General features: G+C 40.9%; 1 protein-coding gene across 1 annotated transcript in view; it reads right to left on the bottom strand.

Annotated features, from left to right (window-relative positions):
• DNAJC3 (DnaJ heat shock protein family (Hsp40) member C3) overlaps nucleotides 1-17,337 on the bottom strand; it is a 68,940-nt gene that overhangs the window by 11,712 nt on the left and 39,891 nt on the right. The window contains 5 exon segments of the mRNA NM_001190184.1: nucleotides 479-599; nucleotides 684-789; nucleotides 3,570-3,689; nucleotides 4,138-4,319; nucleotides 5,614-5,766. Of these exon segments, the coding sequence (NP_001177113.1) occupies nucleotides 479-599; nucleotides 684-789; nucleotides 3,570-3,689; nucleotides 4,138-4,319; nucleotides 5,614-5,766 (682 nt within the window).

Genomic DNA, 17,337 nt, shown 5'->3' with positions numbered 1-17,337 from the left:
GGATCTGGCATCGCTGTGGCTGTGGTGTAGGCCAGCAGCTACAGCTCCGATTGGACCCCTAGCCTGGGAACCTCTATATGCTGTGGGTGCAGCCCTAAAAAGACCAAAAAAAAAAAAAAAAAAAAAAAAATCTGAAAGACATAAATCTAAAATGAGCAGTGATTCCCTCTGGAACTGAGATCTATAATGTTTCTATTTTGCTATTTATTTATCTATTCTAACTTGTCTACAACAGAGAGAGCTAACACTTTTATTTCTATGTTCCACTGGCTTCAACAGACCTCTTTCCTCATATGGTACACTCTTACATATTCCACTAAGAAAAGTGTGATTTTCAGATTCTCTGCCATTTTTCTAAAATTGCCAACAGTTCCAGGTACTGGGATAAATTTGTTCTAAACAAAAGGATATTAAACATGTTCTAACTGCATATACATCAACTTTTATGGACCACAAACCAAATTCCTTAAGGATTTACCTTCATCATACATTTCTTCTACTAAATAGGCCTCTGCTCGATCTTTCAGAGCATTCACATTGTCAGGCTCCACCTGTAAAACTTCCGAACACACTCGAATAGCTTCCACAGGCTTCTCATCCTAAAAGTCAATGTGAGAAAAGGATTTATGGTTGTTATTCCATATGTCAAGTTTTTACAAGTCTGGAAATGAGTCAACTCTTACCTTAGAAAAGCAGTGGCAAATCCTTTCTTTTGAACGAATTGTATATTCAGCAACATTTGGCTCTGTTTTCATGACAGATTCATATTTGCTGGTCGCATCTGTGTATCTGTTAAATGAGCAAATCGTGATGAGTAAAATGAAATTCTACTTCCACAGCTAAAGAAAGAGCCCTCTACTCTTCACTATATGTTGCTTCATCAATTGACCTAAATGAGCACATGCCTTCAAAGACCACCTCTACTTTATCAATTTAGAACAGCAAGGAAGGTTCTCTCTGCAATTGAGAGGAAACAGATAAACACACGCACAGAAAGTGCCCATGAGTCTGATACTGAGAAAAACATCTCGTTAAGGTCTGACAACATAAAGCACTTTCAGCAAAACAGAGATCAGATTTTATTTCTTGGTTCGTAAATATGTCCATGAAAGAACAAAGCCCATTACATGTTACTTTATATAATGAATATTAATATTCACTAAGTACAATGTACTTGCTTGCAGAAGAAACCTGCTTAAAGTCCCAACTTGACCAGCTTTCGAAGAACAGTAAGAGCTACTTCGGCATGTTTGTAAACTGGTCTCCAGTACTGGTCATGCTATGCCCTGGTACCTTCCTTAGCAGCAGCCAACCAGAAGACAGATTTGGCCACTGTGGTACGTTATTCCCAAAGTGCTGCTCTTCTCATTTACGTGCTGATGTATTAAAACACAGCTTTAAATATAACACTTAAAACGAAAGCTAGCCATCCATGTCAAAATTCCAGTTAGGATACCGTTTTCTAGATTTCCCAGATGGAATAACTGTAGGAAACTGCACAGAGTAAGCGAGAACTCACCTTACTTCTTAAAACTCCATGCCAATCTATAGTGAGTTAGAACTTAAAAGTTCAATTACGAAACACTGTGCTTCACTTAGAAAAGAAGAGGTTTGCTCCTGGGAAGGTGGAGTAGATGTGCTTTCCCCATTCTCTCCAGCCAGACACCTGGGTAAATACCCCGGACACTATACTTTTTTAGGATGAAAAGACTCAGAAAGGAGGAGATGAGAAAATTACGGTCCCACCCCTATCGGCATCAGCAGGTCAAGAGAGCCAGGACTTCTTCCCTGGTGAGCCTGTACTGAGGTGTGTCCACACCCTACCAACGTGGTGTCAGAGAAGGCCCAGCTGGGAACCAGAACTTTCATTTTCATCCCTAGCCAGCAATGAGTACCCAGAACTCTCACCTACACCAAGCAGTAATGAGAATCCCACACCCCAAGTAGCAAAAAAGGCCAAGTGGGAAAATTTTTTTAATCTTTCGGGCCACACCTGCGGCATACAGAAGCCCCCAGGCTAGGGGTCGGATCAGAGCTACAGCTGTCAGCCTACAACACAGGCACAGCCACAGCAATACGGGATCCGAGCCATGTCAGTGACCTACACCACAGTTCATGCAATGCCGGATCCTTAACCCACCAAGTGAGGCCAGGGATTGAACCCACATCCTCATGGATACTAGTCAGGTTCATTATTGCTGAGCCACAAAGGGAACTCCCCAAGTGGGAACTTCTATCTCCGTCTGGCAGTTAACAAGGTGGTACCCACCCCTCAGCTCCTCATCTTCACTTTGCTGGAACAATGTGAGAGAAACCCACCCCAAATGGAAAATTTAAACAAAAAACAGAATCTTATAAAATGAAAATATCCAGGTTACAATTAAACACCAATCATCATCCCAAGAAACAGGAGGATCTCAAACCAACACCAACAGGACAGAGATGTTGGAATTCTCTGACAAAGATTTTAAAGCAGCCATGAAAAAAAGCAACTATAACAGACATGCTTAAAGCAAATAAAAAACTAGAATGCCTCAGCGAAGAAATGGAAAATCTCAGCAAAGAAACAGAAGATATAAAAATTATAAATAGAATTTTTAGAACTGAAAAACAAAAAAACTGACATAAATAGCTCACTGAATGTGTTCAAAATCAGAATGGATGGGAAGTTCCCATCCTCATGCAGAGGGTTAAGAATCTGACTGCAACGACTCAGGTGGCAGCTGTGGCTCAGGTCTGATCCCCAGCCCAGGAAATTCCACATGCTATGGATGCAGTTTAAAAAAAAAAAAAAAAGGCAGAACAGAATCAGTGAAATGGAACAAGAGAAATGATCAAATCTGAAGAACAGAGAGAAAATAAATTTGAAAAATGAACAGAGCTGCAGTTGCAACCGTATGCCACAGCTGTGGCAACACAGGATCCTTAACCCACTGTGCTAGGCTGAGGATCGAACCCACAGAAACGTCAGATCCTTAACCCACTGCACCACAGTGGGAACTCCAGAAGAAATCTTAAAAGCAGTCAGAGAAAATGACCCCTTGTCTTTAGGGGGGAAACAATCGGAATGACAATGGATTTCTCATCAGGAAGCATGGAGGCCAGAAAGAAACAGTGGAATAATTTTCAGGTGCTGTAACGAACGAACCGCTACCCCAGAACCCTACCCTGAAGAAAATGTCAGCATGCTCGTATACACCGCTCTCTCTCAAGAGAGACGACATTACCTTCCAATAATTAATTTACATGCCCGTCTCCCACACTAAACTATAAGCTTCTTAAGACCAAAACTAGCATTATATCATTTCTGCACCCCCAGTACATATAGTCAGTGCTGATACGAGAGAAACACAATAAATATTTGGTGAAATATAAATAAATCTGCTGGTGAGAATACAATTACCATTATTTACATTCTGCCTTATTCTAAAAGTGCACAATTGTGGCAGCTTTGCCATCTAAGCTACCCCACCGTCAACAGCAAGGAGCGAGAGCAAGCAGTTTTCGGTGGTTCTTTTGCGCCCCATCAGACACGAGGGAAGGTGAGCTCCTCTAAACAGTGTTCTTACCTGCCGTCTCTGATGAGCTCTTCAGCTGACTCGATCAGCTTATTAAGTTTCTTTACTTGTTTATAGTGTGCAAAACACCTTTTATGATCCTGGTCAAGTTTAAGACATTCACGAACTTCACTGTTCATGTATTAAAAAAAGGAAAATACTCCAAGTCAAAATAACCAGTAAGTAGTTTCTTTATATTAAACACAGAAATCACAACAAAAGGCATTTCGTCTGTAACAAACAAAACATACTGACTTCATAATTTACCATACGCTTTTATATATGGCGTTGTATTATTAACTTATTAACGCACTTATTAGTTTAAGTGCAAATAAGCAGAGATATATTAAACACTATTTTGCTGCAGATATAACAGCCCTCCTATTTATTTAATGCACAAACTCCATGAAATAACTATGTGGAAGCAGAAAAACTTATAGATAACACAAAATTATAGATACATAAAAAAGCCTTAACCATAATTTTATTCATTTAAAATTAAAATTAAAAAGAAAACGGGGGTATTATCTTACTGCAAACAATAAGTAGATGATGAAATGCGCATGTAACTTGAACTGACCTGAGAGACAGTTCGTGGTCTCCTAGCTGATAGTACAGAGTGCTGATTTTATAAAATGCCTCAGTATTATCATTCTTCAATTTTGATGCAGCTTTTAAGTCACTTATGGCTTTCCTAGGTTCCCCTTCTTTTATAAAACATTCAGCTCGAAGTTCCCGTAGTTCTGCATCCCAAACACAAACCTTGAGAAACAAAAGAACTAAACTTAAAGAAACAGTAAATTAGGCACATTCTTACTTGCGTCCCACATATTTTATCTACATATTTATCAACACAAAACAGTCAATTAATGTGATGACTTCTATATTGTAAGAAATATTAAAACGTCTGATACAATTTAGATGTGACAAAAAGAATGAGATGTGATAAATTTCTCCAAGGATACCTTAGATTCCAATGGAGTGAGGGATGTATGTAAACAAGGCCTTTCCCCACCCGCTTCAATTACATAATTCTAAAACACTGAAAATAAGAAAACATGGTATCTACTATCAGAAGGTGGTTGCCAGTGAAGCATATTTGAAGAGAATAGCTAGTTGGATTTTTGTACTTAACCAGCAATTCTAGTTTCTAGTCTCAAAAAATAAAATCTAGGCTCTAATTGACAAAGTATCTCTTGTGTTAAGTGTCTTTAGATATTTCTTAGAGCTGTTCTCAAGTCATGTCAACTTTCCACATACAGTGAGACAGATACAAATTCAACACTGTCCATAAATTAAATACCAGGGTCAACAAGCTAGGTTAAAATGCAAAGTCTAATTAATGGAAGATAAAAATCATTAACTTTATATTTCCTTACTAAAGCCCTAACAAAATAATTTAGTAAACCATGAATTCTACGGGACCACATCACATGATTTCCTCTATAAAAATATCAAAAAGTGGCCATTCTACACACATCATGAATTTACTGCCAAGATTAGATGAAACTATACAAAGCACTGTGAAAGTGATAAATATGAATTATGACTGCTTCCATTGGAATATTTTATTAGACTTCCTTCTGAAACCATTGTATCCTTTGTCACTGAGTCTTTGCAGAGGTGGGCTTAGAACTCCCTATTTATTAGACCCTCTGGGTCCTGTCAACTCGTCACTGCCTTCTTCCCTCGAAACTTCTTGCTCTGAACATCATCTTTTCCTTTTTCTTCAACCAACAGCTTCATCTTTTACCCCATTATCCAACCTGTAGAGTTTTCTTCCCCCCAAAAATGCAAAATCAAACAAAAATAGCAAAGCAGGCCATGTATAGAACCCGCCCCACAGCAACTTCAGTTCATTTACTAAAAATTTCAGTCCCAAATTTTGTTCTATATAACACCATCTTTCAATTAGGAGCCGAAAGCCCCAAAGTCCATCTAATTTCATGCTATCTAGGTTTTTCGTGGTATAGAACAGGCCAAAGTATACCAACATGCCTTACAACAAAAAGCAGTAAGTGTTAGACTTGTCAGCCACAAGAGCCAAGACACTTACCTCTAAAATCTTATCAAGGAAAGTTATAGCAGCAGTATAATCTGAGCTTTCGAAAGCATCAAGGGCTTGTGAGCGCAAACGCTGCATTTCATCAGACTTGATAAGCTGGGACTGGGCTTCCTTTTCTTCATTTTCACTTGGATTTGACTTGAGCTACAACAATAATATGAAATTAAATTAAACAGGGTTTTTAACCTCTTGAGTCTAGTACCTGCAATACGTACAACGACCTGCCCTTCCAAACACTCAAGTTCATGGGGGAAAGCAGTAGAGAGGCCCTGGCACACTGGCTTCTCTGATTTGCCCGTACTGCTAATCCCCAGGGGAAGCAGCAGCGAAGACAGCTTTATTCCCAGCAACACGGTGCATGAGAGCAAGCAGTGCAGCTGGAGCCCAGAGCCCTGGGTCACCAGAACCTGCCAGGACAAACTACTCAGGACAGTGAAAAGGGAGAACGCGGTGAAGTAAGGAAAGCACTTTCCCACTTTCTTACACAGAACTCTAGAGAAGAACTTGAGATTTATGTGTTCTGCTCTAGGTATATTTCTTAGTTATTTTGTTAAGATAATTTTACCAATGTAATGTAAAGCATAGGAAAACTGAAGGAGAGGGAAGATTTTTAGGGGTATAGGATAAAAAAAGATTTGATACTAGAGGAATTAATATATAAAAAGAAAGGAAGAGTTAATTAATTAATTTTGCTTTTTGAGGGTTGCACCCACGGCATATAGAAATTCCCAGGGGTTGAATTGGAGCTGTAGCTGCTGGCCTATGCCACAGCCACGGCAACTCGGGATTGGAGCCGCATCTGCACCTACACTGCCGCTCCTGGCAAGACGGGATTCCTAACCCACTGAGAGAGGCCAGGGATCAAATTCACATCCTCATGGATACTAGTGGGATTGGTTTCCACTGGGCCAGAATGGGGACTCTGAGTAATATCTTATTGAAAGGCTTATGACATGATTTTAGGAGGTTTAAACATCATCTCTGTTTTTTGACAACTTTATCAAGGTATAATTTATATGCCATAAAATTCCCTCATTTTGAGTGTGCAATTCTATAATTTTTAATAAATTTACCAAATATGCAACTATTACCACAGTTTTAGACCATTTCTGCCAGCTCAACATGCCTTGTGTCTGCCTACAGTTCATTCTCACCCCAGCCTGGTCTTGTGAACACTTTTAACAATTTCTTCCACCAGATGGAAAAGTCTTAAGCTTGATGCCTCAGAAAAACTGAGTGCCTACATTAAAAAGGTACAGGTTTTTTGGGGAAAATTTTTAAAGATTACAGTTTATATGTAATAATTCCTGAAATCTAATATTCTTACTAAGACAGGAATTGCAGTTAATGGTTCTCCTTTGTGGTGAGGTGCAGACAACAGCAGGTTATTTCTAGAAATGTACCTCCTTCAATTAACCAATCACACCATTTCCCCCTTTTAGTGGATTCATTTGTTTTTGGCCAAACCCACAGCATACTGAAGTTCCGGGGCAGGGATCCAACCCGCGCTCCAACTGCAACCTGTGCCTCCAGTGTGGAAATGATGGATCTTTAACCCTCAAGGGAACTTCTGCGGATTCATTTTTTTAAAAAACACCCCCCTCTCCCGCCCCACCTACCTGGTGGAGAGAATGCTCAAATTGAGAAACTTTAATAAGACAATTCTTAGTAAAGGTCCGTATTTCTCCATTTTGTTTTTACGATACTTTAAGTGTTCTTTTCTGTCTGTTTAACCTTTGGCAAGGCCTCACAGGGAACTAGCAACTGGGAACCTTAGCTCACTTTGCGGGAGGATTTTCCCTGCAAGACTGAATTGTCCAAGTTGAAGGAAGCTGCTTTGGGCCATGGCATGCTTGCTTACCTTTATCTGTCTTCTCCTTTTTCACATAAGAGTATTACCCATGAGCTGTTTTACTATCTCCAATTTACAGATAAAGGAAACTGAGTGGTCACACAACTTGTCAGAAGTCTTGCTGTAGTTCAACCTAAAGTTTCCATCTGCAAAGCCCATGCTTCGGAAGATGGTGACGATGGAGGTCAGTACAGCAGAGCACATCTACTTTAGTGATTTATTTATTCAGGCTCCATTCTCAACTAAATCCAAAACCCTAAAGGCCATTTCAGGTTAACCTCCACTTTACACAGGGGGGAACTGGCTCAAAACCATTTCCAAAGCCTCCCTTCTTAACCATTCCTTCTTAGGTACACACCAACAGCATATACGCAACTGCCCAGTTGAAATCTCCAGTGGGACGTCTAAGTGGCATCTCCAACTACTGCCTGCCACCCTCCCATCCCATCCTCTTCAATAAATGGCTCCTCTTTCTTACTCAAGCTAAATCCCAGGGGCCATGCTGGATTCCTCTTTCTCTTCTGTAATTAAGAGTTGACTCCATTCCCTGCTGACATCTTTTTAGCTTCAATTCTCCCTCCTCCCCTGCTGCCTCTCATCTGAGCAAGCTGATAAGAAGGTACATCTCAATCTCTTTCAAAAAGGAATGAGTCTCAGAATGGACGGAGTCCTACCACCAGCGCAGCAACATAACTGCACACTCACAAAAGTGGTCTAGCACAGTTCAGTCCAGTTATGAACACTGCTGGTACCATGCGTCATGAATTTAACTGCCATTTAAAACCTTCAAGAAGTTAATGTAGGCAGAAGGACAATGAATAGAGCAGGGCGATATAGTAAAAATGTATGTCTAAGTTTCAAGCAGCTCATCTTATAAGCACAAAGTGAAAATATTAAGTTATAAGATGGCATTATTTAATTGGCAGCATTTATTCTTTTAAAGAGTACATAAATGTTTCTTACAATTGATGGCTCCTTATATTCTATGAATTATGGTATATGATACAGTATTATATCTGATTCAAAGAAAACCACAATTATCTAAGTCCTAGAACAAAGTGCTGTCTTTTTTTTAACTTTCGAAATTTCTATTTTGGTTATCTTGAGGCAATATATATAAAATATATAATCGGAGTTCCTGTCGTGGCTCAGTGGTTAATGAATCCAACTAGGAACCATGAGGTTGCGGGTTCGATCCCTGGCCTTGCTCAGTGGGTTAAGGATCCAGCGTTGTGGTGAGCTGTGGTGTGGGTCGCAGACTTGGCTTGGATCCTGCGTTGCTGTGGCTCTGGCATAGGCAGGCGGCTACAGCTCCAATTAGACTCCTAGCCTGGGAACCTCCATGTGCCAGGGGAACGGCCCTAGAAAAGGCAAAAAGACAAAAAAAGACAAAAAAAAAAAAAAAAAAAAATATATATATATATATATATAATCATCCTTTCTGCAAAAAAGGATTAAAGTTGGAAAAAATACTGCCTAAAGTTATTTTGATACATAGTGGATTTATGTCAGTTTGATTTGTTTCCAATTAACACAGTCCACAAGCTACCAATGGAGAATAAATCTTGTCAAAGATTTGAACCTTTGATTTAGAAATTAAATTGCAGAAGTTCTCCTTGTGGCACAGCAGAAACCAATCCAACTAGTAACCATGATGTTGCAGGTTCCAACCCTGGCCTCAATCTGTGGCTTAAGGATCCGGCGTTGCCGTGAGCTGTGGTATAGGTCGCACATGCAGATTCTGTGAGTTAAGAATCCTGTGGCTGTGGTGTAGGCTGGTAGCTGTAGCTCCATTTGACCCCTTGCCTGGGAACCACCATACGCCATGGATGCAGCCGTAAAAAGAAAAAAAAAAAAAAAAAAAATTAAACTGCAGCTGGCACTGATTTTTTCTAATACGGTTCTTCACCACAATCAAAACACACACTGCTAGCTTTTTCAAAATAAAAAACACAGAAATATAAAACATTTAAACCATCATTACCTTCATTATATTCAGATCTCATGAAACAGTGCCTAAATCTAAATATTTTTTTCACTTAAACCCAAAGCATGTAGAGCAAAAATAAATAAAGATAAGATAAAACACTGAACATTAAGAACAGAGGAGTTTACAGCCATAAAACAAGGATGAAATAACGCCATTTGCAGCAACATGGATAGACCTAGAAACTATCATACTAAGTGAAGTCAGACAGAGAAAGACAAATACCATATGGTATCACTTATATCTGGAATCTAAAATATGGCACAGGAGTTCCCACTGTGGCTCAGCAGTAATGAACCCATGAGGACGCAGGTTCAATTCCTGGCCTCACTCAGTGGGTTAGGGATCTGGAGTTTCCATGAGCTGCAGTGTAGGTTGCAGATGTGGCTCGGGTCTGGCGTTGCTGTGGCCGTTGCATGGGCCATCAGCTGTAGCTCTGATTTTACCCCTAGCCTGGGAACTTCCATATGCTATGGGCGCAGCCCTAAAAAGACAAAAATAAAATAAAAATAAAATATGGCACAAATGTACCGATCTACAGAACAGAAACAGACTCACAGACATAGAGAACAGACTTGTGTTTGCCATGGGGAAGGGTTAGATTGGGAGTTTGGAGCCAGCAGATGCAAACTATTATAAATAGAATGGATAAACAACAAGCTCCTGCTGCATATGTATAGCACAGGGAATATTCTATATCCTGTGATAAACCATAACAGAAAAGAATATGAAAAAGTACATATATGTATAAATGAATCACTCTGCTGTACAGTAAAAATTAACACAACACTATAAATTAACTATACTTCAATAAAATTTTTTAAAAAGGATAGATGAGTTTAAACTGCATTTACCATATGTTGGATTTTGGGATAAAAAGGAAGAATTCAAAGATTAGAAATTATTAAATAAACTACTGAGAATCAGGAAGTCTTTATGAGAGCTGTATTTTTTGTACCCTTTCTTCTCCTCTAAATAATTTCTCAGGGAACAGCTTGAACACATACCAATTTGAACACTCCAAAAACCTGGGCATCTTACTTAATTCTCCTTCTCCCTTCTCCAGTCATGGCATCTTTCCTTATCTAACGTTCTAAATGTCTACTGTTTCCCTCAAAGCCCACCTGTCATGACACTCCCAGCCCAAACCTTCCACGGCTGCAGAGACTCAGCTCCTGGCCCTGGTCTCTCTGCAATGAGACCAGCTCCCCTGTCCAGTACTCCCATACCCCTGCTCTGGTCTTACTGGAGGCGTCAGCTTCCCAGGTGACAGGCTCTGCCCTGCCTCCCGCTTTTGCACAGGCTGTTCATCTTCAGCCCAGATGGTCCTCCTCCCACCTTGCTAACACAGGTGCGTCCTTTCAACATTCAGACTCGATACCCGTCCTCCTTTAGGAAAGCCCTTCCTGACTCCAGACCCCCAACTCCCAGCTAAGTTAGGGGACCCTCTGTATGTTTCCCACAGGGCTCAATCGCAGCATTTATCATGTGGTATAGCATTTCTCTGATTAGTTCTTACCCTGGTATAATCTTCCAAAGGCAGAATCTAGTTTTCTTTGTTAGCAACCCTCTAACACCTACCAGTCTACTTGACTTGCAAATATATGCACTAAAACATGCACTAAACTAAGACAAGACCACAGGCGCTGCTTACAGGCGGAGTCACTGATCACCTGAGGACAAACTAAACCGCCTAAGATCCAGTCTAGGACTAGACAACCAATGTGGACCTGAGGGGACGCTTGTTTACAGGAGACGCTCTGGCAGGAGAATAACCTGCACACTTAACAGGTTATGAGATCCTCATCACAGCCCAAAAAGAGATTAAGAATATTCCCACTTCCGTTCTGTGGTGTAAAATCTGCAACTGAATCTGGCTATCGGGCTGTATATAGGACTTTGTTAGTAATATGAAATCTTTATAGGCTTTAGGACTGGTAAATACTCTTAAATGCCACAAAAAGCTCATTTAAGAGCATATAAAGAAAAGAAAAAATGTACCATCTATATTCACAAATCAAAAATTAAAATGTAAAAATTCTTTAATGGGTAAGACGAAATACTGTCATAGCATAAAATTTATCTTTTCAAACCAGACCCAGAAATCACCCATGTTATGGTACCAAACAATACAGATAGGATCAAGTCATCTATTCAATTTCTATGCTTCACAATGAGGAAAATGAGGTCTCCTAAGTAAGAATTTCCCAAGGTCACTTTATACTTTTCCTCTAAGAGGTAACTGATACCATCAGTTTCTTCTATATCTTTCCAAAGGTTTTTTCTATACTCTTTCTCACTCTTTCTAATGCAGATGTTCTGCACCATGTAAAGCACACACACGTTTGAGACCTGGCCCACATTCCAGAGAAATAGCCTTCAAAGAATGCACACTGTAAAACTTAATCAACAGACCCTCAATTAAACAGAGTCAGGAGACCAGAAGGGGGCTCTCAGGCCCTGCAGGGGCAGCAGAGCCCAACAGGAAAAGCAGAGTGCTCTTCTTCCCTGGCAAGGGCCCAGCCACGAAAGCCATGGACTCTGTTTACCGCAGCCCTCCCGACTTTCTTCCTCCCTCGATAAAAGTGCTCTCCTTCCCTTGCTGTCTGGGGACTTGCACGTGGTTCTTTGTACTGCAATTCTCTGCTGATCCCAAATAAATCTACCTGTGCTGGAGAAATACTGGCCATCTATTTGTTTAAGGTCAACATGGTAGGATCAGCAAAGACCCCCAATGGCTCCAGAGCTGGTGCACATACCACGGCATCACCCACAAATGAGCCCATTGCTGCTCACTGCTTTTCTCCCCAACCCTGGAATTTGAAGGTATGTTTTCCTCCTGGATCCCAGATCCCAGCCTTCTTTGCATCTGAAGTTCTCTGGGCTTATTGGGATCTATTTTAAGGCTTCTTCTTACCAGTTAAGACCTTGCTCTGTATGCGAGTACCTATTTGGCACTTCGGTCTGATTTTGAGATCACACTGTTTCACTGAAACTGACTAGCCTTTGCCCCATTCCTTTGGAAATAGTGATTGTTTCTCCTGAAACTGCGGCTCAGCCAGCAGCCCACTGCTTTGGAACAGGGGCTGTTCTCTGGAAACTGGCTGGGAAAAGCCTTTGGCCTGGCTCCCCCAGCACCAAGCGATTTCCTTAGAATTGGCTGGTCTTAAAAGACTGAAGCTGTTGGAACTGAATTGAACTGTCTGAGCTGTAAACTGTTTAAGCTGTTTGCAAGTTATTCTTTTACTCTAGGAAAAAATCTCCGAGAAATGGGATCCCAGTCCACAAATATTTTGAGGGTGCCCCAACACCCCCGAGAAGGACTCTGGACAATTTTATGTTTAAAAACTGTGGTCCTTCCTCATGTGTATTTCTAACTAATGGACCAACCAGACCAAAGACAGTATTAAATGCTGGAGTTCCCTGGTTCAGCAGATTAAGGATTCAGCATTGTCACTGCTCTGGCGAGGGTTCAATCTCTGGACCAGGAACTTCCACATGCCATGGGTGTGGCCAAAAAAAAAGAATATCAGTGGTCATTATGGTGAACTTTTGAAATCTAGAACGGAAAGAAATGCCTCTTTCGACTGATATTTTGAGGCTCCCCAATGCTATCAGAAGTCTAAAATTATTTCTCTGCAAAATAAGATGATTAACTGGGTCAGGAGTTCCTGTTGTGGCTCTGCGGTAACAAACCTGACTAGTATCATGAGGATGTAGGTTCAATCCCTGTCCCTACTCAGTGGGTTAAGGATCTGGCATTGCTGTAGCTGGGGTGTAGGCCGGCAGCTGTAGCTCCGATTCGACCCCTAGCCTGGGAATTTCCATAAGCCGCCGGGGCGGCCCCAAAAAGAATAGAAAAAAATAAATAAATAAGATTAACTGGGGCAAACAAATAATTAAAGGAAAATAAAATGGCTCCCAAAGCCTGAGGCTCTTCGTAGCTTCCTTGTCTCGGCCTCCGTCTCCATCCTGCGTCTCTCCCTCCACTCCTGTGGCCAGGCCCCCCCTCTTGCACCCTGGTCCTCCTTCCCTTCCATGCCACCCCCACCTCCTCCATACCCTCAGACCTCCCATCCTAGTTCTCTCACCAGACCTCCCCTGTTCTCTGAAACTCGCCCCCTCCCTTTTCCCCTGAACTTCTCAGAAGCTGTGCCTTTAAAATTAAGCCTTCTGAGACTCCAGAGGCTAAGCCCTTCATTTCTTAGACTCCCTGGGCTGAAGCTTAACTCCAAGACACAGTCAAAGGTTTCCCCAAAGTAACTGAAGGGCCTCACGGATTTGCTGAGGCATTTAATACAGTCATTAAAATTTATCAACCTGGTTTCTCTGACTTACATCAGCTAGTTCATATGCCTGTCAGTAAAGGCAGGGCCCAGCACTGGAAGAAAACCGCTAACTGAGAAGCCCTCAAAGTCTCTAGAAGTACAACTGGGAGGCCAGTCAACTAACTTAGGTGATCAGGCTCAGGCGATCACCAGACAACCTCATGGAAACCCTCATTCTTAGGGGTTTTTCCAAAGCCTATCTCACTGGAACAAAAAGTCAGACTTTTATTACACAAAAATCTGATTAACCTGTTCATGAGTATTACAATCAACTTCAAATTGTTTTTAAGGAAAATTCTAGTCTTCCTTCAGGTGTTGGGTCCACCTGGGTAGCTTACTTTAACCCCTACATTTCTCCTGGGCTGATCCGGGACCTTTCCCTTCGAGTATAAAGGACCAGGATGGAATGGGAAACTATGCTGGCTGCAGATGGAGTTATCTGGCAAACCAGCTCTCACACTCCAGCTGAGTCGCCTCAAAGGACGACCGCCCAAGTTCCTAGTCTTCAACTCCAGCAAATGAAGGCTCCCAAATGAAACCAGATCCACCCAGTTTCTGCTGTTATTGCAAGGAGCTAGGACACTGGAAAAGAAATGGTACAAATACAGGTACTTTAAGCCTTTCGAACATCCTCCAAATTCTCAATGCCAGGGCTCTGAGGAACCAGTGGGGCTCTCCCCGACCTCCCTCTTAACTGGCTTGAGGAGACACTTCTCAAGACGGGATAAGTCTCTTCTGGTCCTAAATGACAGTGGAGCCACATTTTGGGGCTCAGCTCCTCCGCTATAAAAGAGCCCCTGCCTCCAAGTACTAAATCAGTTCAAATAGTGGGGCTCCCTAATGAACCTCAAGAGGCTCCTGTCTCTGAATTGATTCCCTTTTGCTCAGCCTCTGAGTCCAGCACCCCCTTTCTCCTTAGTTCCCCCACTCCTCTCCATTTATTAGGCCAGTCTTCATGCCAGAATTTCTCTCTCCCCAAAAGAGGAAATAATTCTAGAATTTGACAGTGGTCATCAAAGTAATGAACCAGGTGAATGAAATGACCCTTTGACGTGTTTTATTGTCCCATCCCTGACAGTACTAGAGCTGATTCTGGAAACACTGATTATCTGTCCCTGTTGAATCAGCTACTATCCCCCTTAGGGGCAAAATCTACAACTGATGGCAAAATTCATAGCACACCTCCCATCGAGATTCAAACAGATCCCTCAAAACCTCTGTCCAGAATTAATCAATACCCTACAAGAAGTCTTTCAAGGCATAAAGCCCATATTAGAAGATTACAAGGCCCAAGGCCTCATTCTCTCCAGTACTAGCCCTTGTAACACTCATTTTACCAGCAGAAAAGACCAAAGGGCTGAGCTGAGTCCGTCCAGTTTTTCCTAACCCTCCGTATGTTACTCACACCCACTCCACCAAAGTATATTCTTTACTGTAACTGATTTATGTAGTGTGTTCTCTAGTATTCCAGCTGAGGAAGCTGGCCAGTACCTTTTTGCCTTCACGGGGGAAGAAAACAATCCACCAGGACAGTAACACCTCAGAGTTTTACTGAGAGTCCTTAGTTGTTGCAAATTCTCAAGGCTGATCTGGATCATGTAAAGTCCCCTAAAGGTTCTACTTTCAATACGTGGATCATCTGCTGTCCTTCTCAAGACCTCCTGATGGGAAGATAGCATTGACCTGAAGCTCCCAGCCTTAAAGCGACAGAAGGCTGCCAAAGAAAAAGCAGTTTGTCTGAACACAGGTTTGATATATTGGGCATGTGATATCAGAACAAGGGTTACACCTGGATCTAAATAGACTTCATGGTGTCCTAAGTGTCCCCAAGTCCTAAACTAACTTTAGGGAACTAGCTGGTTATTGACAAAATTAGATTCCAAATTTCTTTCTTATGGCCAAACCTCTGCATGCTTTACTAAATGTGAACAACCCAGACCCAATACCATGGGAAGAATTAGACAAAACAGCCTTCAAGGCCTTAAAGGAGAATTTGATGAATCCACTTGCACTTGGGCATCCCAATTTATCAGATTCTCTTTTTCTCTTTTTTCTACATGGAAAGGAAGGGTACCCTGTCCAAGAGTGCAAGTTCTGGAATCTTTACTACAACTTCCCTGTTTACTAGTGGTATAAGCTTGAGCAAGTTACTAAAGCTCTCTAAACACCAATTTCCATGGATGCATAAAAGGAGACTAAGAATACACCACACCCAGAGATGGAACAATGATCAAGCAAAATACATGTGCAGATCACTGAGCAATGTGCCCTGTGCATCCAGAATGGTGTGCAAATCATGGCTGAAGGACAAAGTCAGATTAAAACTCAAGCTTCCTGCCTATATTCCAAAGCTTTTCTTTTTTCTGCAAAATCTGTTATATACAACTTACAAAAGCAAAAGAAGCTATTAACTTTAAATAACTGCCACTTATACCAATTTAGCACAGTTTTCTTCAGTTATAAACAACATTTACACACAACTTCTATTTTGCCTTTTAATTGATTTTATTTTGTATGTCTAAGTCTATAAATCAATATCATATGTAAGTAATTCTTGTCAATGAATATTATTTTATCATGCTGATAAAATATTTTCCAAGTTTCCAAAACAAATAGAACTCCAGTAAGTATCTTTGGGAAAAATGTTTTCCTTTTATAATACTTATTAGATTTTTTTTAAAGTAAAAGCTCTGTTTGTATTTGCAACAGCAACAGTATAATATGTCAGAAAAAACTTCCGTGAAGCCCCATCATTAGGCTCAGTACTATTTATTTACTTTTGGTAAACGTAACAGATATGGTCCCTCTGAATACTTCTCATGTTTATCTCTTCATTTAGAAAGACTGAACACTGCAGATACTGGCTTCAAATTTGTATCTCCGTGTTATTTCACCTGGTTATAGTATCATTTTTGCAGTAGAATCTAGGTTCCAAAAGCTCAAAATCAGTGTTACATATGTTAACTGAGAAGATCTCAGTATCCCATTTCTTGATCCTGTCTCCCTCTCAGCCTTCATAACCTTAGAAGGCACTGACTTACTTTTCAGACAAAGGATACGCATGTGAGATCCTCTAGTTATTAATCTAAATGTTAAATCCAGGTATTCCAGGTAAATCTACTTCAAATAAAACATAACACTAAAGGAGTTTCCATCATGGCTCAGTGGTAACAAGTCTGAATGGTATCCATGAGGTTGTGGGTTTGATCCCCAGCCTCACTCAGTGGGTTAAGGATCTGGTGTTGGTGTGAGCTGTGGTGTAGGTCACAGACCACAGCTCAGATCCTGCACTGCTGTGGCTGTGGTGTAGGCCTGCAGCTACAGCTCCAATTCAACTCCTAGCCTGGGAACCTCCATATGCCAAGGGTGCAGCCCTAAAAAGACAAAAAAAAAAAAAAAAAAAAAAAAATTAAATACTTCTGAAATGCATGAATTCTGCACTTGTATTTTTCTCTAAAGCAAATCCAATCTAATTTATTCTTACAACAAAATTGATGTTACATATATTTTAAAAATGACTTCTACAGTGGTAACATTTAACTTGGTCT

The sequence above is a fragment of the Sus scrofa genome, chromosome 11 (genome assembly GCF_000003025.6).
Source record: "Sus scrofa isolate TJ Tabasco breed Duroc chromosome 11, Sscrofa11.1, whole genome shotgun sequence".
In the NCBI taxonomy this organism is placed as follows: Eukaryota; Metazoa; Chordata; class Mammalia; order Artiodactyla; family Suidae; genus Sus; species Sus scrofa.
Note: the sequence above shows the minus strand (reverse complement) of the source record. Positions and strands in the feature narration are given on the sequence as shown.